At 47.5% G+C, this 25,698-nt stretch overlaps 1 protein-coding gene across 1 annotated transcript in view; it reads right to left on the reverse strand.

Annotated features, from left to right (window-relative positions):
• CORO2B (coronin 2B) overlaps window positions 1-15,328 on the reverse strand; it is a 74,275-nt gene extending 58,947 nt beyond the window's left edge. The window contains exons 1-2 of the mRNA XM_007445598.1: window positions 15,279-15,328; window positions 11,376-11,586 (exon numbers count right to left, since the gene is read on the reverse strand). Of these exons, the coding sequence (XP_007445660.1) occupies window positions 11,376-11,576 (201 nt within the window). The 5' untranslated portion in view covers window positions 11,577-11,586; window positions 15,279-15,328. The remainder of the gene's footprint in view (window positions 1-11,375; window positions 11,587-15,278) is intronic.
• Window positions 15,329-25,698: the final 10,370 nt, after the last annotated feature.

The raw sequence follows: 25,698 nt of genomic DNA on the forward strand, positions 1-25,698 counted from the left end.
AGGGAAGAACATCAAGCAAGGCTGTCAATCTCAAGCCTCAGACAAACGCAATGCAGTTGAGACTTCTCTCTCTTTCCAGTGCCTTCTCCCCCTTTCCCAAAGTCACTTACTGTACACACACACACACACACACACACACACACACACACACACGCACGCACGCATGCACGCACGCACGCACGCACGCTGTCACAGGCTTTGAGATGCAAATTGCACCAAGCAGAAAGCAGCTTGAAGAACAAAGAACGACTGAGGGAAGATCTGAAAGATGGAATTGGAAAAGGCTCTCTGAATTCTTCAGGAGAGGGGAGACCTCTCTGCAGAGGGGAGCAGGGATGATGATCTGGGACTTTTTTTATGGGAGAGAGGATCAAGAGGCCCAGTGCTGACTGTGGGGAGTGATGGGGCGGGAGTGTTACAGAAATCTGGAGTGGAAGCCAAGGCTCTGGGTGAGCAAAGAAGTCTGGTTTGATTACAGTCTTCAGCACTGAGCTGGGCACTTTTCCCCTCCTCCTTTTAATATTAGGCCTCAAACATACTTGTGAGTCATGGAGTGAACAGGTCTGCCAATATCCGGGTTCGTTCCAGAGCAGCTAGGTAGGGCAATACTGTTCTAAGGGCTTTAAGGGGAGGATGCAGCCCCTCTTCAGTCCGGGAAGCCCCTGTAGGATACCACATTGTCCCTGGAGCCTGGAGGGGAGGGGCTCCCAGGACCAGCAAAGAGAAAACTCCGGCTGGGTAGATGTGGCACGGTGCCTCTGGGACCAGGCCTCACGTCAGCCCAGTGCCCAGTTGCTGAGCACCTACTGTGTGCAGGCCCTGTACAAATCAGACATGTTCCCACTCTCAGGGGCTCTCAGTCTAATCAAGGCAGCTAACTGGACTGCCAGCTAACTGGACTGGTCTTATTTACTGTGGCATCCCCAATTCTAGAGCTGCGATTGAAAGAGCAGGTACTCAATAAACATTTATAAGATGGATGGGTGAGCGAGTGGGTCGGTGGCTGGCTGGATGGGTGGGTGAGTAGGTGGATGGATAGGTGAGTGGATGGATAGCTGGATGGATGAGTGGGTGGGTAGATGGACAGATAGATGGACTAACCATCTAGAAAAGAAGTAAGCATGTAGACAGCACTCTCAGTGATAGACACAAAATGCCTCCAATGGGTATTGGGATGGGGAAAGCTTCATGGAGCTGGCCTCATCTGAGTTGGGCCTTGAGGGATGAGACGGAGCCATTCTTATACTGTTCACAGTGCCTACCAGCACACGAATGAGGACCTATTTGCATAAGATGATGTCAGAAGGGAACAGAATTGTGAGAGCTAAATTGAACTCTAGAGATCATGTGGTCCAACCCCATAATTTTGCAGATAGGAAAACCAGGGCACGGGAAGGTTAAGTGACTCACCCAAGGTCACACAGTAACTAAGTGGCAAGGCAGAGATTCCAGCAAGGTCTGTTTGCTTTTAGAGCCTGATCTCTTAGCCCTGTCCTGTGCTGCTCTCCTGCTCCAGGGCTCTGCTCTCCTCACTGAGATGCCTTGTGGAATTTTGCTACCATTTCTGCTGCAGCTCAGCTCCGCCACCCACCCCTGCAGGGCTGGGGAGACCAGGAGCAACTGCTCAGCCCTGGTTAGGCCTCTACCCTTGAATACCACAGAGACAGGGGAAGAAGCAAGAGGAGGCCACATTGATTGTGTTGGGAGAGGACAATACAGCATCCCAGCCCCAAGACCCAGGGGTAAATGCTCCACCACCAGGTAGTTGAGACTAAGCAGACATGAAGGGGGAATGTGGAGACCATAAGGCTTACACAGGGAGTAGGAGTGATCCCTCTCTGGAGACCAAGTCCAGCATCCCAATCCCAGAATTGGGTTATCTGCATTATATGAAGCTAAATCTGAACGTAAATTAACCAGGGACTCTAGTTTCTGGAGAATGCAATAATGCCCATCATTTTGAACTGCTGGCAGGAAGCAGCTAAGATAGACCTATTCCATAGCTCCCTCCACACACCATGGAGTTGGTTCCTTGAACAAGACATGGGCAGGACCCTATAGGGAACTCCCAGCTGCCTGGCCCACCAATGGGATGCCCCCTGCACATTTCAGAGACAAGGTCTGATGCTACTTGGGTCCCCAGTGCCTGGCACGGGACTGGGTGCCCAGTGCACGCCCCATGACTGAAGGAGTAACGCTCTCTTGTGTGGTCCCCTGTTCCAGGACGCCTTCCCTCACCTCTCCTTGCTGACTAAAATTGTTGCTTCCGTCCTTCAGAGAGGAAGCTTCCCCACCGTCTAGGAAACATCTGCTCTCATGGCTTCCAGAAAAGATGGACACATGAGGCATCAGCACATCACAGGAGCTCATAAAGTACTGGCTGAATTAATGTTCAAGGAAATCCTTGGACATGTGGAGACATTCAAATGACAGTAATAATAATACAAGGCACATCTGGAGACACGCCTCTCCCTAACCCTCTGTAAAGTGGGCTGGCATGTGGCTGGGGGAGCCCTGGCCTTAAATTCTGCCACTTGTGTGCTGTACAGTCTCCAAGGAGTCACTTGACTTCTCCAAGGCTCTATTTTTTTATCTATAAAATGGGAAAAATAACTGTACTTTCATCATGGGACTTGAGGTAAGATTCAAAAAGAGCTGGTATGTTAGACCCTCAAAAGCTCCCAAGGTGATTCTAGTGGACAACCAGGGCTGAGGACTGCTGGGTTATGGGGAAAACCCAGACCCCGATGTCCACACCAGGTTTCTTTCCTTTCTCCTAGGTGCCAGGGAGGTAGTAGGTAGCTGGCTAAAGCTTAGGCATGCCAGGCTCGCCTTCCAGCTTCGGCCTTCTTGTGGCCTGGATGTGGACGCGGCAGGCAGGCGGCCCTGATGGAGTGCAGCAGGAAAGGGGCCGTGTACCTGGAGAGGCCCAAGTCATTAATCAGGCCTCTGGGCAACGTGCCTGGTCTCTGGAATATTCATAAGGCCCCTCCAGCTGTGCCAGGCAATCAGGGTGCTGATTGCTCCCCCATCTGCAGCTTAACATTCCACTCCAGAGAGGAGAGAGCTGGCGGCTGAATGTTAACCAGGGAAAAAACCGGCTCTGGCCTTCACAAGAGCAGCCTGAACAAGAGCCCCAGGAAAGACAAATCCACTCCTTCGAGATCTGCCGGCCTGGCCAGAACTTATCCACCCCCCAGCGTCACGGGCAGTGGAAAGAGTCACGGGTTCAGAAATAAGTGAACTGGTTTCTGGCGTCTCTGCAGCCTGTTTCCCCAGCTGTAAAATGGGGATGGCGCTACCAAACGCCCCAAGAGGATTGATGAAGATGGAGTTTCTTGGACTGGAGTGCTGTACAAAGGCAAGGCATCATCATTGCTTGTAGTTGCTGTGGGCATGCTTCCTACCCTGGGGAAAAGTTTTTAATCACAAATATTGAAGTCTCAGGCAAGCTGGCTTTAAGGGAAACTGAACAAAGGAAGAAAAGCTCTTGAAAAAGTCAGCCTCGGGCTCGGCCTCAGGGCAGGGATTTGGGGGTGCCAGGCTTGCTATTCTCATCTGCCCCAAACCTCTCAGAGAAGCAAGAAAGGAATGGGAAGGACATTTGACAGTAGACGGCCAAAAATTCAGAAAAGAACTACAAAAGCAGACAGTGTTCTGTGGCCTTCTGGTTGCTCAGGAAAAGAGTCTGAACCCAAGCAGTGCAGGGACAAAAGTGTGCCACCATGAGTTCACACCTCATAAGTAACGCTCTAAGCAATGATTAGGACTCACCAAGATATGGCCAAAATCCTTCCTGTGTTTGTGTTGAATAATACAGGAAACTGTTTTTAGAGAGATTTCTATCTAAATGGAGGGCAAAAGAAACTGGAGCTAAAATAAGATAACCTTCCTAGAAAACCAACCAACGTGGAACAGCTCATCTCTCCTGCTGACAGACAGTGAGGGTCCTGAACTTGGCATTATTGTTATTGCTGTTTGTTGCTGCCCTCCCCTCTATCCCCAGGACCAGCCAGCCCACAACAGTGTGCTCAGCCCTGACCACGGAGGGCAGGAGACTGACAGCCTTGGCCGAGGCAGCAGGGGAAGGCAAGAGTCGGCCTGATTCCTAAGCAGCCCCTCTCTGGGGGCAGGACCCTGTTCCGCAGAGTCTCAGACATCAGGGTCCTGCCTCAGACTAAAGGAGCTGTTCAGATGCAGGTGCTGCCTTGCCCCCTACCCTCCAGCCCTTCACCCTCACTCTGGGTACTTGTATCTTGCTAGCATTTACTCCAGCCAGCTCAGAAGCACGTGTTCCTCTGGAAGAAAACATTTGTCACATACATCAAATGAGTGCTGAACTGAGCCTCTACTGTGGGTTATTTGTTCCCTGAAACCTCACAGGTTCCCTCTTCACCTCAACAAATTGCTTTTAGTTCTTTTTTTTTTTCTAAAGTATAAAACATTAAGTGTCCATCTAAAAAAAGTTTAGATAATATAGTTAAGGAAAAAGAAGAAAATGAAAGAGTGCTCATGATCCCAATACTCAGAGATATAACCACTTTTAACATTAAGTGTGGGACTTCCCTGGTGGCGCAGTGGTTAAGAATCCGCTTGCCGAATTCTATCAAACATTTAGAGAAAAGCTAACACCTATCCTTCTCAAACACTTCCAAAATATAGCAGAGGGAGGAACACTCCCAAACTCATTCTATGAGGCCACCATCACCCTGATACCAAAACCAGACAAAGACGTCACAAAGAAAGAAAATTACAGGCAAATATTACTGATGAACATAGATGCAAAAATCCTCAACAAAATACTAGCAAACAGAATCCAGCAGCACATTAAAAGGATCATACACCATGATCAAGTGGGGTTTATCCCAGGAATGCAATTCTGGATTCCTCAATATACGCAAATCAATCAATGCGATACACCATATTAACAAATTGAAGGATAAAAACAATATGATCATCTCAATAGATGCAGAAAAAGCTTTCGACAAAATTCAACACCCATTTATGATAAAAACACTCCAGAAAGTAGGCATAGAGGGAACTTACCTCAACATAATAAAGGCCATATATGACAAACCCACAGCCAACATCGTCCTCAATGGTGAAAAACTGAAAGCATTTCCACTAAGATCAGGAACAAGACAAGGTTGCCCACTCTCACCACTCTTACTCAACATAGTTTTGGAAGTTTTAGCCACAGCAATCAGAGAAGAAAAGGAAATAAAAGGAATCCAAATCGGAAAAGAAGAAGTAAAGCTGTCACTGTTTGCAGATGACATGATACTATACATAGAGAATCCTAAAGATGCTACCAGAAAACTACTAGAGCTAATCAATGAATTTGGTAAAGTAGCAGGATACAAAATTAATGCACAGAAATCTCTGGCATTCCTATACACTAATGATGAAAAATCTGAAAGTGAAATCAAGAAAACACTCCCATTTACCACTGCAACAAAAAGAATAAAATATCTAGGAATAAACCTACCTAAGGAGACAAAAGACCTGTATGCAGAAAATTATAAGACACTGATGAAAGAAATTAAAGATGATACAAACAGATGGAGAGATATACCATGTTCTTGGATTGGAAGAATCAACATTGTGAAAATGACTCTACTACCCAAAGCAATCTATAGATTCAATGCAATCCCTATCAAACCAATCTTGAGAAAGGAAAACGGAGCTGGAGGAATCAGCCTCCCTGACTTCAGACTATACTACAAAGCTACAGTAATCAAGACAGTATGGTACTGGCATAAAAACAGAAATATAGATCAGTGGAACAGGATAGAAAGCCCAGAGGTAAATCCACACACATATGGTCACCTTACCTTTGATAAAGGAGGCAAGAATATACAGTGGAGAAAAGACAGCCTCTTCAATAAGTGGTGTTAGGAAAACTGGACAGCTACATGTAAAATAATGAAATTAGAACACTCCCTAACACGATACACAAAAATAAACTCAAAACAGATTAAAGACCTAAATGTTAAGGCCAGACACTATCAAACTGTTAGAGGAAAACATAGGCAGAACACTCTATGATATAAAGCACAGCAAGATCCTTTTTGACCCACCTCCTAGGGAAATGGAAATAAAAACAGAAATAGACAAATGGGACCTAATGAAACTTAAAAGCTTTTGCACAGCAAAGGAAACCATAAACAAGACCAAAAGACAACACTCAGAATGGGAGAAAATATTTGCAAATGAGGCAACTGACAAAGGATTAATCTCCAAAATTTACAAGCAGCTCATGCAGCTCAATATCAAAACAACAAACAACCCAATCCAAAAATGGGCAGAAGACCTAAATAGACATTTCTCCAAAGAAGATATACAGATGGCCAACAAACACATGAAAGAATGCTCAACATCATTAATCATTAGAGAAATGCAAATCAAAACTACAATGAGATGTCATCTCACATCGGTCAGAATGGCCATCATCAAAAAATCTACAAACAGTAAATGCTGGAGAGGGTGTGGAGAAAAGGCAACCTTCCTGCACTGTTGGTGGGAATGTAAATTTATACAGCCACTATGGAGAACAGTATGGAGGTTCCTTAAAAAACTAAAAATAGAAATACCATATGACCCAGCAATCCCACTACTGGGCATATACCCTGAGAAAAACATAATTCAAAGAGAGTCATGTACCAAAATGCTCATTGCAGCTCTATTTACAATAGCCAGGACACGGAAGCAATCTAAGTGTTCATCGACAGATGAATGGATAAAGAAGATGTGGCACATATATACAATGGAATGTTACTCAGCCATAAAAGGAAACGAAATTGAGTTATTTGTAGTCAGGTGGATGGATATAGAGTCTGTCCTACAGAGTGAAGTAAGTCAGAAAGAGAAAAACAAATACCGTATGCTAACACATATATATGGAATCTAAAAAAGAAAAAAAATGGTTATGAAGAACCTAGGGGCAAGACGAGAATAAAGACACAGACCTACTACAGAATGGATTTAAGGATACGGGGAGGGGGACAGGTAAGCTGGGACAAAGTGAGAGAGTGGCATGGACATATATACACTATCAAATGTAAAATAGATAGCTAGTGGGAAGCAGCCACATAGCACAGGGAGATCAGCTCTGTGCTTTGTGACCACCTAGAGCAGTGGGATAGGAAGGGAGATGCAAGAGGGAAGAGATATGCGGACATATGTATATGTATAACTGATTCACTTTGTTATAAAGCAGAAATTAACACACCACTGTAAAGCAATTATACTCCAATAAAGATGTTTTACAAATAAATAAATAAATAAAATAAGCATAAAAAAAAAACAAAACAACGAATCTGCCTGCCAATGCAGGGGTCTTGGGTTCGATACCTGGTCTGGGAAGATCCCATATGCTGCGAAGCAACTGGGCCTGTGTGCCACAACTACTGAGCCCGTGTGCTGCAACTACTGAAGCCCATGCGCCTAGAGCCAGTGCTCTGCGACAAGAGAAGCCACTGCGATGAGACGCCCACGCACCGCAACAAAGAGTAGCCCCTGCTCGCCACAACTAGAGAAAGCCTGCGCGCAGCAGCCAAGACCCAACGCAGCCAAAAAAATTAGGTGTCTTTTCCAAATAGGTGGATGGCTAGATAGATACTTTTCAACGGGATTAATCAGATTTTACCTTTTTTTTCCCTCGGTTAACAATGGGTGATAAATTTTTCTCTCATTAAATATTCCCCTGCATCAGTGGTTCTAAAAGTATTGTCTGGGAACCCGTGGAGATCCCTAAGACTTTTTCAGGGAGTCTGTTGGGTTAAAACTATTTTCATAATAATACAAGACATTATTTGCCTTTTCACTCATTCTCTCAGGACTGTACAGTGGAGTTTTCAAGAGGCTGTATGATGTGTGATATTGCAACAGGCTGAATGTCGAAGCAGATATGCCAATCCAGCCATCTTTTATTAAGCCAGACTAATTTAAAGAGATTTGCAAATGTCATTCTTCTCATTAATTTTTTTGGAAAATATAATTATTTTTAAATATAATTATTAATATTTTAAATATAATTATTTAAAATATTAATATTTTTAAAATATAATTATTATTAATATTTTAAATATAATTTAAATATAATTATTAATTTTTGGAAAATATAATTATTTTTAAATATAATTATTTTTCATAAAAATATGTTTTTTGGGAGTACGTAAAACGGGTTTATTATTAGGTGAATTAACAAATGCATATTTTTGAAATTCCTTTTTTTTTTTTTTTTTTTTTTTTTTTTTTGCGGCTTGTGGGATCTTATTTCCCCAACCAGGGATTGAATACGGGCCCTCTGCAGTGAAAGTGCAGAATCCTAACCACTGGACTGCCAGGGAATTCCCTGAAATTCCTCATTTTTATTTTGAATATGCTAAATATTAATAGATATAGCCATATAAGTAAAGGCTCTTTGGGGTTCTCAAAAATGTTTAAGAGCGTAGTGATTCTGAGGCTGAACACCTGAGAACAACTACTCTACACCATCACCTTTGGTGACTGCATAGCACCCCTTTCTGTGGATGGCCCCTAATTTGTTCACCCATTTCCTTACTGAAATAGGTTGCTTCCAATTTTTACTACTCTAAAAGCGCTGCACAAATCATCGAGTACCTACGTAAAGTGAAAACTTCCTGGAATGAGAGAAAACAACAGAAACCAACTGGAAGGGTGAGCCATCACTATTAGTCCATTATTAATCAAATTAAACAAAATGTATCACAGGATGTGAACAAATAAAGTTGAAAGGCTATGTGCACGTTAAATATATATATATATGTGTACAGATACATATGTTTCCATAGAGAGCAAGACTTATGCTCTGTAAAGAGTCCTTTTTTTTCTGCTGTCTATGAAGTGGTTACAAAAGCTGATCAGGGCTTCCCTGGTGGCGCAGTGGTTGAGAGTCCGCCTGCCGATGCAGGGGACACGGGTTCGTGCCCCGGTCCGGGAGGATCCCACATGCCGCGGAGCGGCTGGGCCCGTGAGCCATGGCCGCTGAGAGCTGCGCGTCCGAAGCCTGTGCTCCGCAACGGGAGAGGCCACAACAGTGAGAGGCCCGCATACCGCAAAAAAAAAAAAAAAAAAAAAAAGAAAAGCTGATCATATTCTAGAGCAGTGCTACGGATGGTATGAAACTCTTTGGTACCATTACAGAAACTGAGAGTTTAGAAGCTTTAAGCAATGTGAGAGAGAAATTTTATTTCTGTAGGTAGGAAACAATAAAAAATTGATGTTTGTAAAAAAGTTGAGTCCAAAAATGCTGCAGACTTTCAAAAATATATACTTGAGAGTATTTCTGTAGAATAGATTCCTAGAAGTGGAATTGCTGGGTCAATGGACACGCATCTTTAAATGTTAATAGATATTGACAAGTTACCTCTATTTACACCTCACCAAGAGTAAGATGTAAATATACCAAATGTCCTGAGAGTGTATGTGAGTGCCTGCCCTCTGACATCTTTGGCAAAACCAAAAATTATGATTCTTTTAAATCTTTTTCTACTTAGTAGGCTAAAAGTTATATTTTGTCTTCTATGAATTGCTTATTCATATCCCTTGCCCATTTTCTATTGGGTCCTTTTTCTTATTGATTTTTCTTAACTCTTTATATATTCTGGACAAGCATCTTTTGTCTGTCATACATTGCAAATACTGGCTTGCCTCAATTATGTGGCTTGCCTTTTAATTTTGCTTACATGTCTCACTAGAGTATAAAAACTGCCTTTAAAACTTTTACTCTAAATTTATTCTAATCTATTAATCATTTCCTTTATGGTTTTATGGATTCTCATCTGGCTTAGGAATCCTTTCCTTGTTGCATGATTTTAAAAATGCTCTCCATTTCCCTCTAATACACTTGCAGCTTTTCTTTTTATTTCTTAATATTTATATCTTCAATCCATCTGGAATTAATTTTTGTCATGGTGTGAGGCATTGGCTGTTGACCTTTGTAATCCATGTAGTGGAGTAGGGCAGGGTGCCGGCAATGGGCTTGAGCCCCAGTAAGAACCAGCCCATGCATTGCTGGGGACCTGTAGGCCTGCCTGCTGCAGCTGGAGCTAAGCTGGTTCCCAAGTGGACAGATATCTGAGCCCCCCTGGTTCAGGAGGGGAGGCAAGCTACATTTCAGAATCCTTCCCAATGAGATAGAGCTGTTGTGGGCAACTGCAAAGTTGACAAGCAGAGCTGATGACACTCCAAGAAAGCACCAAAACATCTTTACCATGTAGTTTGGTTCTCGGAGAGCTTTCTGTCCATTACCCTCCTTGATGCCAACATCGCTATGTAGGTGGAAGGGGATTTAAGATGCCCACTTTACCATTACAGAAAATAAGGTGCAGAGGGGTTAAGTGACACGCCCAAGGTCACGCTCCCGGTGAGTGGCAGAGCCCAAATAGAACCTAGACTTCCTGCTCCCAAGTCCACAGCTCCTCCGACCTCTCTGTGCATCAGGCTCTGAGTCCCTGTCACCGCAGCTGCCCCCTTTAGTGGAAGGGAGGGTCTGGCCTAAGGCTTTCCCAAAACTGTGCTCCCCCACTGTGGGCAGGTGAGACTGGAAAAATCCATCCTCCACCACCAGCTGACGGAGGGTTTCGAGGCTTCCTTGGGCATGTACCTCCTCCTCTCCCCGAGTGTTTGGTGGAGGGTGGGAGTGATGAGTCAGGCCAGGGAGGGAGAGCTCAGCCATAAACAAGCGGGACTGACAGCGAGCACTTTCCTTGAGGCACGTGACCTCCCACGGGCCTCCGGGGACTCTGCCTGAATGGCAAAGCTTCAAAATTTCATGATCTAGGCTCCGCACATTTAATTTGCTATATTCTCGAAGGCAGCCACAAAAGGGAAGAAGAGGTGGGGGATGAGGGAGAAGGTAAATTATTTCTAGCTCCTCAATGAAGAGTTTGAAATGTTGTTTTTAATGAGTGTGTCATTTCTGCAGACACCCAATGTGACTATGCTGGGTTTTCATCCCCTCCAGCTCCAAACCAAAGGGACACCCAGAACGCAGAATTGTAGAGCTGGGTCTGGCCTTGGAGATCAGATGATCCAATCCCTTGGGGTTAATGGGAACCCCATGTACCCCAAAGCAAGTGAATTGTCCAAGTTGGGGAAGTTCTGGGAACAGATCTCAGATCTCCTGGATGTACTTATTCTCTCCTTGGATATTCCTCAGGTCCCCCACCTACACTTGCTCTGGTGACCCTTGGGGAAAGCCTTGGGGAAGGCACAGCCACTGGACACATGATGAGGAAGTAAAAGGTGGGGGCCAGAGAGAAAGAGGGGCAACAGGCCCAACAGTGACCAAGCAGGGCTTCTCTCCACCCTGGGGCTGCAATCAGGCCTACGGAGGTACGGGGGCCTACCTGTTCCAGGGGGATGACGAGGAAGGAGCCACCTCCCGCGCTCTCAGTGACAATGGCCAGGAAGCGGGCGTTGACGGCGCAAAAATGGTTATCATGCACATTCTTGGTGATGGGGATCCCGTCAAAGCAGTGCTCCCGGTTGGCCACCTTCCCGTAGACGTTCCGGAACTTGGAGCTGCGGTATTGCGGACGCCAGGACATCTGTGAGGGGCCAGAAGAGACAAGGGTCAGGCCGGGGACTGCTTCCCGAAGGGCTGAGCTGGGCACGTGCAGGAGGTCTCAGGGATGCAGGAGGTGAGGAAGGCCCAGTATCTGCCCTCAGGATGCGGGGAGAGGGCAAGGAACCTCCAAGAATCGGGTGCCCGGCCCTGTGCTGGAGGACTTACTCTTTCAATAAAGTCCCACAAGAGCAAAGACTGGCATGAGGGCATCCACACACTTCCTGCTTTCAGTATACACGTCCACACCACCTTCCAGAAAGGATGGAGGATCCTTTCACTCTCAAGGGACGTGCCACGTGATAGAGCAGACCATCCATCCAATAACATGTCTGGGCTGCCTCTTGCGTGTCAGAAACTGTGCTTAATTTAGTATGGGATGTGCAGACAGAGGGGGCTGGGTGTTCACAAAGAGAGAGAACAATTCTAATGATGAGGGGCGGGGGAGGAAGACAGCCCCTTCACATGCAGCAAGGCAAATGACCACCCATTATCATACGCTCCTCTGATTCTCTCTAGGGCTTCTAACCCACAAGTGCACCCTCAGAAATCTCTTAGTCCTATACATCATCACCATCATCATTATAAGCATCATCATCATCATCATCACCACCAGGCCCAGAGAGGTAAAGTGATTTGTCCAAGGCCACACAGCTAATGAGAAGGGTCATGAACACAGGTCTCCTGATTGGAAATCTGAGACTCTTTCTTATGCCAGATTACCCTTTGGAGCAAGGTTCCTCAGTGTGTGGCCCACAGATCACCTGTATCAAAATCATCTGGGGGTTTCCCTGGTGGCGCAGTGGTTGAGAGTCCACCTGCTGATGCAGGGGACACGGGTTCATGCCCCGATCCGGGAAGATCCCACATGCCGTGGAGCGGCTAGGCCCGTGAGCCATGGCCGCTGAGCCTGCGCATCCGGAGCCTGTGCTCTGCAACGGGAGAGGCCACAACAGTGAGAGGCCCGTGTACCGCAAAAAAAAAAAAACATCATCCGGGATGGGGGAGGTTTCTCAGCCTCCTACATCATTTGTTAGAAATGTTGATTCCTGGGTCCCAATCCAGACCTACTAAATCTAATATTTTGGGAATGGGGCCCAGAAAGAGGCATTTTAATCCAGCTTCCCTGCCCCAGTGAGACAGAAATACGCGGAAGTTTGAGAGCCTCTGTTCTGTGGTATGGAATGGTACCCCTCCCTCCCCCTCACCACCCACCAACCATGACACAGGGTCCAACCGACTGACCGACTGGCCCCTACTGCATGAGTGTCCTGTGCTGTGCACAGTGGAGAACACAGATACACAGATGTGCATGTGTGGGTGTGTGGAGTTCAGCTCTGTTGTAGGATGGCACCTCCTATGGGGAAGCCCTACGAATGGGCGCCATGGCAGATGGAGCTCAAGCAGGTGCTCTCCTGGCAGACATCCATCCAAGCTCAATGAGCAATGGCAAGTTCCCAGCCGGGGGTGGCATTCAGTAGGCGCTCAATAAGCGCTTTATTAAATGAACATCCTTCTGGCCCGAACTCTGCCGTTATCCATCCTCTCCGCTTCCTGCCAAATCTCCTGATATGCCTTGAGTCTCCCACCCCATCTCAGGACAGAAATTTCTTCAGAGGAAATTTCCAAGGGGAGGAAAACAAAAGGAAATACCACCACAGAATCAGGAAACCCACCCTGGGAATTTGACTGAAAACAAAACTTTGCATCTGATTTAAATAAAGCCAGGAGCTCAGCCACAAAGGCCTCTGTATCGAAGGAAAAAGTTCAGATCCAATGAGGAGAATCGCAGGGATCCTGCAGGCAAGCCCCCTTCCGGCCAGCTCCCTGGGCCTCCACCTACCTTCTCCACTCCCCCAGGCCACTCTCCACGCCACAGGGCCAGCCGCCCTACTCTCCCCACCTCCCAGCCTCTGCCCACACTGTACCCCTTTCCCTCCTGCCCTCTCCCCTCTCTGCCGAGTTCTGCCCAAGACTGTTCAGAACAAAGTCCCGCTGGAGAGGCAAGTGCACTGGACGGGAGCCTGGTTGGTCATTTCTGGCTGTGTGACCTCAGACAATCCTCTTCTGACCGATTCCTCATCAGGATTACATCAGTGATGCCCCGAGTGTGGCCCCAGGTGGTCACTCATGGTTCCTTTACATGGTACAGACATGAAGTTTTAAATTTTAGTAGTTACATATTTATTTTTAATTTGCATTAGAAAAAATATAACTTGCATGCCAAGTCCATGATTTCACAGGTATTAGTGCTAAGAAAGCTAAGTTTAAAAACAATGAATTAATTCAAAGAAAAATACAGCATGAAAAATATAGTCTGGGTGGTACATGGCCCCGGCAGAAATTCTGTCTGATATGGGAGTATTGGAAATCACTCTGTCTCTTTCAGGTAGAACATTCTAGATTCCACAGTTCCCCCTGAAGACAAAGGAGGTGGTGAGCCTGCTCATTCCAACCTCTTATTCCTTGTTGGTGCAGTTCTGGCCTGGAATGCCTTCGCTCTCTTCTCTGTCCAGCCCAACCTTAGCCTTCAGGGCCTGACTTGAATCTGACTGCCCTCTCATAGGTCCAGCAGAGAGAACTCTGTGGGGATCAGCCCCAGCCTGCATCCTAGGAAAATCAGAGAGCAAGCCCGGCGCTGGCCTCTCCCCATTGGCTGGTAGGCTGGGGCTGACCTCTCCGCTGGACCTTTGGAAGGGCTGGGGGAAGGAGGCCAGGGGGCCCTTATCACTGGGCCTGCACCTTCACCCCTCATGAAGCCACAGTGAGCATGCCTGGCAGAGCGCTGGACTGGGAGTCTGCAGTCCTGGGTTTTCACTCCCCATTCTAACTCCTACTAGCCTTGGAAAGACACTTTGCCTCCCTGAGATATTCTAAAATGAGACCCATAATTCCTGACTTTATCTGGTTACTTTAAGAGTCAAAATGAGATATGTAGGTACAAGGTCTCATTCAAGATAAGATATCACTGCTGGGCTTCCCTGGTGGCGCAGTGGTTGAGAGTCCGCCTGCCGATGCAGGGGACACGGGTTCGTGCCCCGGTCCGGGAGGATCCCACGTGCCGCGGAACGGCTGGGCCCGTGAGCCGTGGCCGCTGAGCCTGCGCGTCCGGAGCCTGTGCTCCGCAACGGGAGAGGCCACAACAGTGAGAGGTCCGTGTACCGCAAAAACAAACAAATAAACAAACAAAGAGATATCGCTGCTGCTCCCGTGGGCCCAGTCTACTGAGAGGTGTCTGGAAAGCATCAGACACGGACTCCACTTTCAAATATCTTACAAGCCAACGGAGGAGATGAAATGGATGCTTGACAAGTTTATGGTAGTGAGAGGTCAGGGAAGGGGGGGTCAGGGTGGGCTTCATGGAGGAGAGGCCATCTGCCAGCACGGGACACTGACAGAGCACCAGGCACTGTGCACAATCCCCTGCGAGGTGGGAACTATGACTGTCCTTGTTGCACAGGGTGGGAAACAGACCCAGCCCAAGTTCAGACAGCGAGCGGGCACAGGATTCACTGGAACCTGTTCTGACTCTGCAGACCATATTATGTTCTCTCCAACTTCTTATTATAAAATACTTCAAAATGCAAAAAAATAGTTGAGAGCGTGGTGCAATAATCACCCACCACCTGGGTTCATCATCATTAACATGCTGACGCGTTCCTTTATGTACCTACTTCTTTCGTTTTTTTTTAGTTTTGTGGAATCGTTTGAAAGGAAGTTGCCAACATGATGACTCCTGCCCCTTTATTTTTTTTTTTTCCCCCACAATGTATTTATTTATTTATTTATTTATGGCTGTGTTGGGTCTTCATTTCTGTGCATGGGCTTTTCTCTAGTTGTGGCAAGTGGGGGTCACTCTTTATCGCGGTGCGCAGGCCTCTCACTATCGCGGCCTCTGTTGTTGCGGAGCACAGGCTCCAGACGCGCAGGCTCAGTAATTGTGGCTCACGGGCCCAGTTGCTCCATGGCATGTGGGATCTTCCCAGACCAGGGCTCGAACCTGTGTCGTCTGCATTGGCAGGCAGATTCTCAACCACTGCGCCACCAGGGAAGCCCCTGCCCCTTTATTATGTCAGCACACATTTCCTACAAAGGAGGACGATTTCCTACATGAGCACATCACTATTACCACCTCTAAGAAAATTAACAACAACTCTTCAATACCGTCTAATACCCAACAGCCAATATTCAAAATTCTTCAAAATGCCTTTTACAGCTATTCCATATTTTGAACCAGGATTGGGAGCTGTGTTGCTCCCATGTATTTCATTTGGTTGTGATCTCTCTTTTGACTCCTTTAAATCTAGAACACTCTCATCACTTTTTTTTTTCTTAGTGACACTGACTTCTTAAAGACATCAAATCAGTTGTCTTAGAAAATGTTCTAGGGGCTTCCCTGGTGGTGCAGTGGTTAAGAATCCGCCTGCCAATGCAGGGGACACGGGTTCGAGCCCTGGTCTGGGAAGATCCCACATGCCGCGGAGCAGCTAAGCCCGTGTGCCACAACTACTGAGCCTGTGCTCTAGAGCCCGCGAGCCACAACTACTGAGCCTGTGTGCCACAACTACTGAGCCCGCGCACCTAGAGCCCGTGCTTCGCAACAAGAGAAGCCACCACAACGAGAAGCTCGTGCACCACAACGAAGAGTAGCCCTCGCTCACTGCAACTAGAGAAAGCCTGCGTGCAGCAACGAAGACCCAAAGCAGCCAAAAATAAAAAAGAAAATGTTCTAGCGATTTGTCTCATGTTGCTTTGTGGTCTCTTCAAAGTTATTCCTGGATTCCCTATAAACTTCAGGAGTCAGATGTAAAGCCTTGATTCAATTCACATTAAAGATGCCCCTGTTGTTAATCCCTGGCTTGGGCAGGGTGAGGATAGGGAAGAAGGGATAGAGGGAACTTGTGAACATGTACCTGGCCTGGCTGGCGGCAGTGAGGGGGCCAGCTGGCCAGTGCCGAGTGTTTGCTCTGGAGGGTGGTGGACAGACAGCTGGAGGACCTGGGAGGCCAGATCAGGCACCGGCACACACTGTGGGCCAAAGTGGAGCATCTGGAGGATCCAGAGTTCTGACCTTTCCTCCTGTGCTTACCAAGGGGCTGACTTCATTCTGAGGTCAGACGCACGGGTGTGCACGCAGGGAACAGAAAAGCCTCCTCCCTATTCTGCAGAGAGAGGAGGCCACGCTGAGGCTGGGACTGAAAGAGCCACCCAGACCTCACAGGGAAATCAGTGTGGCAGCCAAGAGGTCACCTGAAAATCTGGCCCTTTGCCCCTTGCCCTCAAGCTCAGCCCAGATCCTGGTGGACTCCTCCCTGCTAGTTCTAGTGAGGGTAGGACACTCTCTATGAACCTTACAGGAGCAATCAGCACAAGACTGAGACACATTTGAGCTCCCTAAAAGGAAGGACTTTCTTAATGGTTAGAGCTGCCTGAGATGGAAAAGGAAGTTATCATGATAGGTAATGAGCTTCCCATTCCTGGAAGGGTTCAAGATTGAAGTGGATGATCTCTGGGTTAAGGGCAGTGTGGAACAACAGATGGGACTAGATGGGCTTCCAGCCCCCAAATAATACAGTTCCTCTACTTTATTAAAAACATTGTGTTGCAAGGAGAGGCGTGCTGGGGTCAGAGAGCAACAAACAGGACACCCTGGCCAGCGACATTCCTTCTCTGTAAAACAGGGATCATAATGCCTCCCCGGCTGTGTTGCTGTGACAGGAAGGACAACGGCTCTCATGGCAATTGCCATCTCCCCCTAGGCCTTCCCACATTGCTGATTACTGCACGGTCACTTATTTCAAGGTACGTATGTTTTCTCTCTCCCGTTACTAGATTGTAAGTTAGGCGATCATCCAACCCCTGGCCCCTGCACAGCCGCCCTCCACCCCAGGCCTGGCGCTGGATTCCTGTCTATAGGAGCCTCCCAGTGACCCTGGTTGAATAACCTCTTGGTATGGTGGGAGGGCAAGGGCCAAGTTCAGGCACAACTGCCCAGTTCCCTGGAGGCGACAGGGTGAACCTCACCCCAGGGCTGTGACTTCAGTTTACTGAAGTTTTGAGTTTTGAGCTGATACCCCACTCCTGGCCACAGGATGAGGGCCTGGTCATTACTCTCACCCCATTAGGGCTTCTGGGCCCAAGCCTTTCCTTGTAGTGTTTGTTCTTCCGGTCACGCAGCCTCATCTCCTCTGGCCTCCTTATCACCGGGATGCCAAGGCCTCTTGAACTCAGTATACCCTTCAGGCTGGGGCTTAATGAGTCCCTTACCACTGACAGCACAGTATCAGCAAGGCGACCAATTCCATGACGCTCCCCAGCTGCCACCTCAACATCACCTCATTTGCCCCCAGACGCAGCTGTCCAGTGCACAGAGCTGGACAGATACTACAGTCCCATTGAAAGTGTTTGGTACATATGTGACTAATTTGAGGCTCAGAGAGGTTGAGAGACTGGCCCAAAGTCACAAGCGGTGAAAGTGGCAGAGACAAGACCTCAGTCAAGACGTCCTAACTCTTCAAAAGACTTGGGTGAAAGCAATCTACAGATTCAGTGCAATCCCCATCAAATTACCAATGGCATTTTTTACAGAACTAGAACAAAAAAATCTTAAAATTTGTATGGAGACACAAAAGACCCTGAATAGCCAAAGCAATCTTGAGGGAAAAAAACAGAGCTGGAGGAATCAGACTCCCTGACTTTAGACTGTACTACAAAGCTACAGTAACCAAGACAATATGGTACCGGCACAAAAACAAATATAGATCAATGGAACAGGATAGAAAGCCCAGAGATAAACCCATGCACCTATGGTCAACTAATCTATGACAAAGGAGGCAAGGATATAGAATGGAGAAAAGAGTCTCTTCAATAAGTGGTGCTGGGAAAACTGGACAGCTACATGTAAAAGAATGAGATTACAATACTCCCTAACACCATACACAAAAACAAATTCAAAATTAAAGACCTAAATGTAAGACCAGGCACTATGAAACTCATAGAGGAAAACATAAGAACACTCTTTGACATAAATCACAGTAAGATCTTTTTTGACCCACCTCCTAGAGAAATAGAAATAAAAACAAAAATAAACAAATGGGACCTAATGAAACTTCAAAGCTTTTGCACAGCAAAGGAAACTATAAACAAGATGAAAAGACAACCCTCAGAATGGGAGAAAATATTTGCAAATGAAGCAACTAACAAAGGATTAATCTCCAAAATGTACCAACAGCTCATGCAGCTCAATATCAAAAAAACAACCCAATCCAAAAATGGGCAGAAGACCTAAATAGACATTTCTCCAAAGAAGATATACAGATGGCCAAGAAGCACATGAACACCTGCTCAACATTACTAATTATTAGAGAACTGCAAATCAAAACTATAATGAGGTATCACCTCACACCAGTTAGAAGGGGCATCATCAGAAAATCTACAAACAACAAATGCTGGAGAGGGTGTGGAGAAAAGGGAACCCTCTTGCACTGCTGGTGGGAATGTAAACTGACACAGCCACTATGGAGAACAGTATGGAGGTTCCTTAAAACACTAAAAATAGAATTACCATATGACCCAGCAATCCCACTACTGTGCATATATCCAGAGAAAACCATAATTCAAAAAGACACATGCAGCCCAATGTTCATTGTAGCACTATTTACGATAGCCAGGTCATGGAAGCAACTTAAATGTCCATCGACAGATGAATGGATAAAGAAGATATGGTACATATGTACAATGGAATATTACTCAGCCATAAAAAGGAACAAAACTGGGTTATTTGTAGAGACATGGAAGGACCTAGAGACTGTCACACAGAGTGAAGTAAGTCAGAAAGAGAAAAATAAGTATCGTATATTAACTCATATATGTGGAATCTAGAAGAATGGTACAGATGAACCAGTTTGCAAGGCAGAAATAGAGACACAAATGTAGAGAGCAAACATATGGACACCAAGTGGGGAAAGTGGTGGGGTGGGCGGGGATGAATTGGGAGGTTAGGATTGACATACATATACTAATATTTATAAAATAGATAACTAATAAGAACCTGCTGTATTAAATAAATAAATGAAAATTTAAAAAGTAAAAAGTAAATGATAAAATAAATAAAATAAAATAATGTTGAAAAACCAAACCAAACAAAAAAAGACTTGGGTGGCCTCAGGTCCTTGTTCTACCACTTAATGGCAAAGTCCCTCTGGTCAAGTTTCTAAACTGATCTAAATCTCTGCTTCTGTAGCTATAAGATGGAAACAGTTATGTCAACTGCCCAATAAGTTGTAATAAGAATTAAATGAGATATTTGGATAGAAGGCTAAAAAAAAAAAAAAGGAAATTCTGACTCTTAGTTTACTGTTCTTTCCAACATAGTACACATCTCTCCTCTTTCAGCCTCTCCACCCAAGCTCTTACTCCTCCCTACTTGTTCCATACAGTACAGGGCACTACACAAAAGTGTAAAGAAACTGTAGAGGAAGCAGGGTTTGGAGGAGTCAGAAAGAATCCAGAGGTTTCTATCTTGGCTGTTATTTGCTAGCTGTGTGACTTCAGACTAGTTACTCAACTTCTCTGAGCATCAGTTTCTTTACCTGTAAAATTCGAATAACGTTATCCAGCTCACTGGATGCAATGAAGTGACCAAATGCTAAATGCCTGGCAAGGTGTCTGGCACGGAGGTGGGGTGGGGAGGGCGTGCTCATCACACACTAGCCCTACCCTCCCCTCTTCTCCTGTAAGGGAGAGACTCTGACCTCAATTAAGTGTTTACTTGGGGAGGGCCAAGCTCTGGCAAGAGAAGGAGGGGGCTGAGCTGGGCCGAGGGTCAGGAAGAGGGAGGGAAAGGCTCTGGCCTCCAGATGTGCGTGACTGCTGCGCCTGCTGCCTGGCGGCCTCTCCCTGGGCCCAGGGCCATCCTGGTCTCCCTCTGAGAGGGGGAGGGCCCGGAAGGAGGAAGTGTTCATTCTGCAGCTGAACGGCCCTTATAGCCTCTTAAGAAATGGAAGCAGGCTTTCTTCTCCTCTGAGATAATCTCTGTGTACACTCCAGGTGGAGACAAATTGTATCCTGTCCTCCAATCCTAAAAATGATTTATTGTGGCCAGCGGGTGCACTTTCTAGATGACGATGGCTAAAACTCAGTCCTGTAACCAGAACACAAAAAAATGTACGAGGGCAGTTTTTGTTCCCGTCTCTGACTCAGGTGACGGGGGCAGGTCATGGCTACATCCTTGGGGAGAGCTGTCAGCTGGGGAGCCCAGGAGGCCTCAGGATCTGCCCTGGTGGATAATGCACACTTGTTCTCATGGGGCAGCCAGCCAGGATCTGTGGGAGAGCCACTCCCTGTCCACGTGCTATCAGAGAAAGGCTGACATTTTTAGTCTTGTTTGGTTCGCTACTGTGTGACCTGGGATAAGGCATCTTCTTTCTCTAGGCTTGGTGTCCTTTTCGGTGAAATGTGGGTATCAGCCACACCTATGCCTTGGAATCCCTATCGGGATGGGACATGAGAACACTGGGGACAGGGGCTTTGCAAAAAGTGTGCCGAATGACAGATGCTATCATCAATATCTCCAGTGAATTCTCCCACAACATTCTGGGTTCATGAGCGATCGCTGGTCAACTGGTCCTCCTCCAGCTCTGAGTCAGCCCTGCTTTCCAGAGCCCAGGGCTGGACACATGGGAGGGATACAGCGCATGCTCCCAAACTGAAGGGAGCAGAAGTGGATCAGCCTGGGTTCTTGAGAAGCGCGTCAGGTCAGGCAGTAATTACTCACGGACCCTTCACTTCCGTTTCCTCCTCTGTGAAATGAAAGGCTAGGATCTTTTTAGCAGAACACTTTCTCTAAATAAAATATTACTCAGAACTCCAAAATGTAAAATGGGCAAAGTTGGAGATGTTTGCATTCAAATCTAACAGGAAACTGGGAGTACCTTCAAGCAATGGTCCTGGGACTGCACCGTGGAACCCAATTTCAGAACCTCTGGTGTGAGGAAAGGTGCCAGAAACCCACGTTCCAGCTGGCTCAGCCACTAACTCACTAAGGACCCTAAGGATACCTCTCTCACAGGAGGTATTTGGGCCAGATGGCCCACCCTCTAGCTCTGCCATGTAATGGTCTTACTGGGTTCTCACTGGCTACCAGGACTTCTGAGATCTTGTAGCCATTCAAGAAATACCCAGCATGGGCTTCCCTGGTGGCGCAGTGGTTGAGAGTCCGCCTGCCGATGCGGGGGACGCGGGTTCGTGCCCCGGTCCGGGAGGATCCCACATGCTGCGGGGCGGCTGGGCCTGTGAGCCATGGCCGCTGAGCCTGCGCGTCCGGAGCCTGTGCTCCGCAACGGGAGAGGCCACAACAGTGAGAGGCCCGTGTACCACAAAAAAAAAAAAAAAAAAAAAGAAAAAAGAAATACCCAGCATGAAGAAGCTGGACCGCAAGTGTTCTCGCTGAAATGCTCTCTGACTGCAGAATCCACTGGGTTTGGGCCTCCAGGGATCCAGGAGTCCCTCGAGGGTCTGCCTCTGAAGTCCCTGTACCCTGTGGCACAGCTGATCTCAGCAGGGACGCAGGACGGAGGAAGCTGACCCACTGACCCACTACCATATTGAACAGCACAGATTACAAATCATTTCCATCACTGCAGACAGTTCTATTGCATGGCGCTGGTAGAGTATCAATTAGCCCCCCAAAGTCACATCCTAGAGGAAAAGAATCCAACTCAGTGTCCACACCTGGGAGCTCCTGGCTGGGATGCACAGGGACCACCGAAGGTCAGGATCTGGAGTCACCCCACTGATTTTCTCTCCATCCTTAGCAGATGTGCAATTCTTAGGTTCCACGCCAACTCACAGAGCCTCTTGGGCAAGCCCCTCAGTCTTCTCAACCATGAAATGGGGATTCCTCCCCTCTGTCATGTTCCATCTTGCCTCCCTTACACCATCAGGGAGTAGATCAAAGTCAGGCGCGAATGAACACGGTTGGGATGGCACCTTCTCAACAGACTGCAGATGGAGGATTCAGATCTGGCACCCATGGATGCTGCACTCTGCCCATCACCCGACACAAGTCCAGCCAGATATGGAGTCTATTCCTGCAGCAGTCTTCTGCCCTGAATCCCTGCAGCCTTTCCTGTTCTGCTGAGCAGGACTGGACACGTGAGAAGGCTTCCAGCCTCCTCTGCTCCAAGCTCTTCAGGAAAGCTTCCCATCTCCCCTGAGATGGCTCCTGAGCTGGGCAGATGCCAGATTCTGAAGTCCCCAGATTCTGTCCTGTGTTCCCTTTTTCTGGCTCATCACGCTAATAACAATAGCCTACATTTATTAAGCGCTTACTGTGACCCAAATATTTTACATTCATTACATCCTGTAATCCTTATAATAACCCTGAGGTAAAGATACAACTATTATCCCCATTTACAGATGAAACTGGGCTTGTTCAAAGTCACTTAAGTGGAGTAACTGGGATCTGAACTCTGACCTGACACCAGGGTCTCTTACTTTACATGTTTGCTCCCCAGTCGCACTGGAGGTTAGTGAGGGCAGCAACTATGTCTCATTCTTCTCCATTTTTCCAGGCCTTACCATTAGGCTTAATATAGTATTGATGAATGTTTACTACATATGTGAATGAGTAAAGGAATAAGAGGGCAGGAACAAGGAAGAGTGACCCTGTCACTTCCCCTTAAAGCCTCTAAAAACTCCCTTTGTCCTCCCACATCATAAACCTTGCCCATCCCCTTGCAGGGATCTGCAGGACCAGATCCCAACTTGTAAGATGCCACCTGGGCAGAAAGCAAGGAGAAGGAAATATCTGCCTCCCTATGGGCCCAACTTCTCTTACATGTGGTCCTAACACAAAAAGGCTTTCATAGAACCATGGCCTGCCAGTGCAGCAGAGGACCCTTGGGTCCACTAAAATCTAGCCTTTCATTTCACAGACTTAGGCCCAGAAAGAGGAAGTGACTTGTCCAAGGTCACACAGCAAGGTCACCTGATGACCAAGCCACCCTGCAAGCCTCCTTGTGGGAGGGCGGGGGATAAAGGGATGGGGGGTGAGGGGACAGGACATGGTGCTGCCCCCTCTCCTCTGCAGGTAGACCTGGGGGGACTGTCTGGGGTGGGCAGGCCCCACCCAGGGAAGTACCCGCCCTCTACTGGGATTCTGAGTTCTGTATTCCTCTGCCCAGGGAGGGAGGGGGCGGTGGAGCCCAAAGCACAGGCCCAACAGATGGTTTCTATTTGCAGCCACTGCGCCTGGTCTGTGCCAGACTCCTGACCTATTTTGAGGAACTGAGGGCCCCACTGGCTCAGGGATGGCCTCCCACTCGCACCCCTTAACCCACAGTTTGGCAGGAGATCAGATGGGTGGTTCAGGGCCAGTGGAGGTGGGGAGTGGAGGAGGAAAACCTTTGAAAATGAGGCTGGGGTGGATGCCTGCAAGCTTGAACTCCAGAGCAGGAATCCTCAGAGTGTGAGCCCCAGGCATTATCTGGGGTGTTTGTGGAAATTCAGGTTCCTGGGCCCCACTTCAGGCCCGCGGGATCACACTCTCTGGGAGTGGGCTGGGGACTCTGCATTTGAACCAAGCTCCCCAGGTGATCCCTGTCTGTGGACCAGTAGCACCGGCATCATCTGGGAGCTGGTTAGAAATGCAGAATCCCAGGCCCCACCCAGGACTGAAGGAGAACCTGCAGAATCTGCGTGCATCAGAATCACCCCGTGGGCTTGTGAAAACACAGATCGCTAGACCTCACCTCCAGAGTTTCTGATTCAGGAAGTCTGTGGGACTGGGAACATGCGTTTCTAACAAGTCGCCAGGTGATGTGAAGCTAAGTAAGTCCCTGAGCTGTACTGCAAGGGGCGCTGTACCCTTTGAAGCCCTGGTGCTCTCACCTTTCAGAAGTCCCTTTACCTCTCTGAGTTTCAGTTTGTCCATCTGTAAAATGGATATAATTCTCACCTTTTTCCTAGGGCAGTTGTGAGGCGCCAATGAAATAATAACGTGTGTGAAAGTGCTTTGTGAACTACTATTGTTATTATAAAAATTATTATATAAATCAATTTGTACCTTACAAAGTGGTATAGGCCCTGTCATTGGCCCTTGACAGCCGCCCTGCCGTACAGCAAGTCAGTCAAAGAGCTATGCATGGACTTCCCTGGTGGTGCAGTGGTTGAGAGTCCGCCTGCTGATGCAGGGGACATGGGTTCGTGCCCCAGTCCAGGAAGATCCCACATGCCGCGGAGCGGCTGGGCCCGTGGGCCATGGCCGCTGAGCCTGCGCGTCCGGAGCCTGTGCTCCACCAACGGGAGAGGCCACAATAGTGAGAGGCCCGCGTACCGCAAAAAAAAAAAAAAAAAAAAAAAAAAAAACACGGGGGAAAAGGTACCATGGATGATATCTAAAAGAACAGACTAATCGCAAAAAAAAAAAAAAAAAAAAAAAAAGAGCTATGCATTCCTAGAGGACTTTATTCTGCATTCCTGGACTGTCCAGCACAAGACCAGGCCTGGAGTAACTGCTCAATAAGGGCTGGCGGAATTCAGCCCAAGATGGCTGATTCCCAGGCCCGCCCACTCTCTTTCCACTGCAGTCTCTACTTCTCACATCCTCCTTCAAGGCCTTCTGGTCCCTTGGTAGGCGAAACTAAGCAACTTTTTTTAAAAAATGATTGTTTGATAGTTGAGGCTAAAGGGCAAGCTGGGGACACACCAGCCCCAGCTGCCACCCCTCAGCCTCCTCCCCCATGAAACGCCCTGCCTGACTCTCAGGATAAGCTGGGATCCCATACTGACAGCGCCTGGCCCAGCTCCTGGCACATGGTGGGTGCACCCTCCATGCAGGGGTCCTTCCCACGACGGGATCTGATCACCTGGGCGTCCCCGAGCTGGGGCACTGCAGGGCTCGTACGTTTATGGTCAGGCCTAGCGTGGGCTGACGCAGCTCCGTGTCAATGAAATCTCCTAAAACAATGTGCCAAGTGTGCTCCCCAGGAAAGGGGGTGATTGGAGCTGCCCACAGGTGGAATCTCATGGGCCTCCCCAGGGCACTGCAGAGGAGTCCTTCTACTTGTTGGTCCCTGTACGCAGGGGACCCTCAGACCATCCAC

This window comes from Lipotes vexillifer, unplaced genomic scaffold (genome assembly GCF_000442215.2).
Source record: "Lipotes vexillifer unplaced genomic scaffold, Lipotes_vexillifer_v1.1 scaffold972, whole genome shotgun sequence".
Taxonomy (NCBI): Eukaryota; Metazoa; Chordata; class Mammalia; order Artiodactyla; family Lipotidae; genus Lipotes; species Lipotes vexillifer.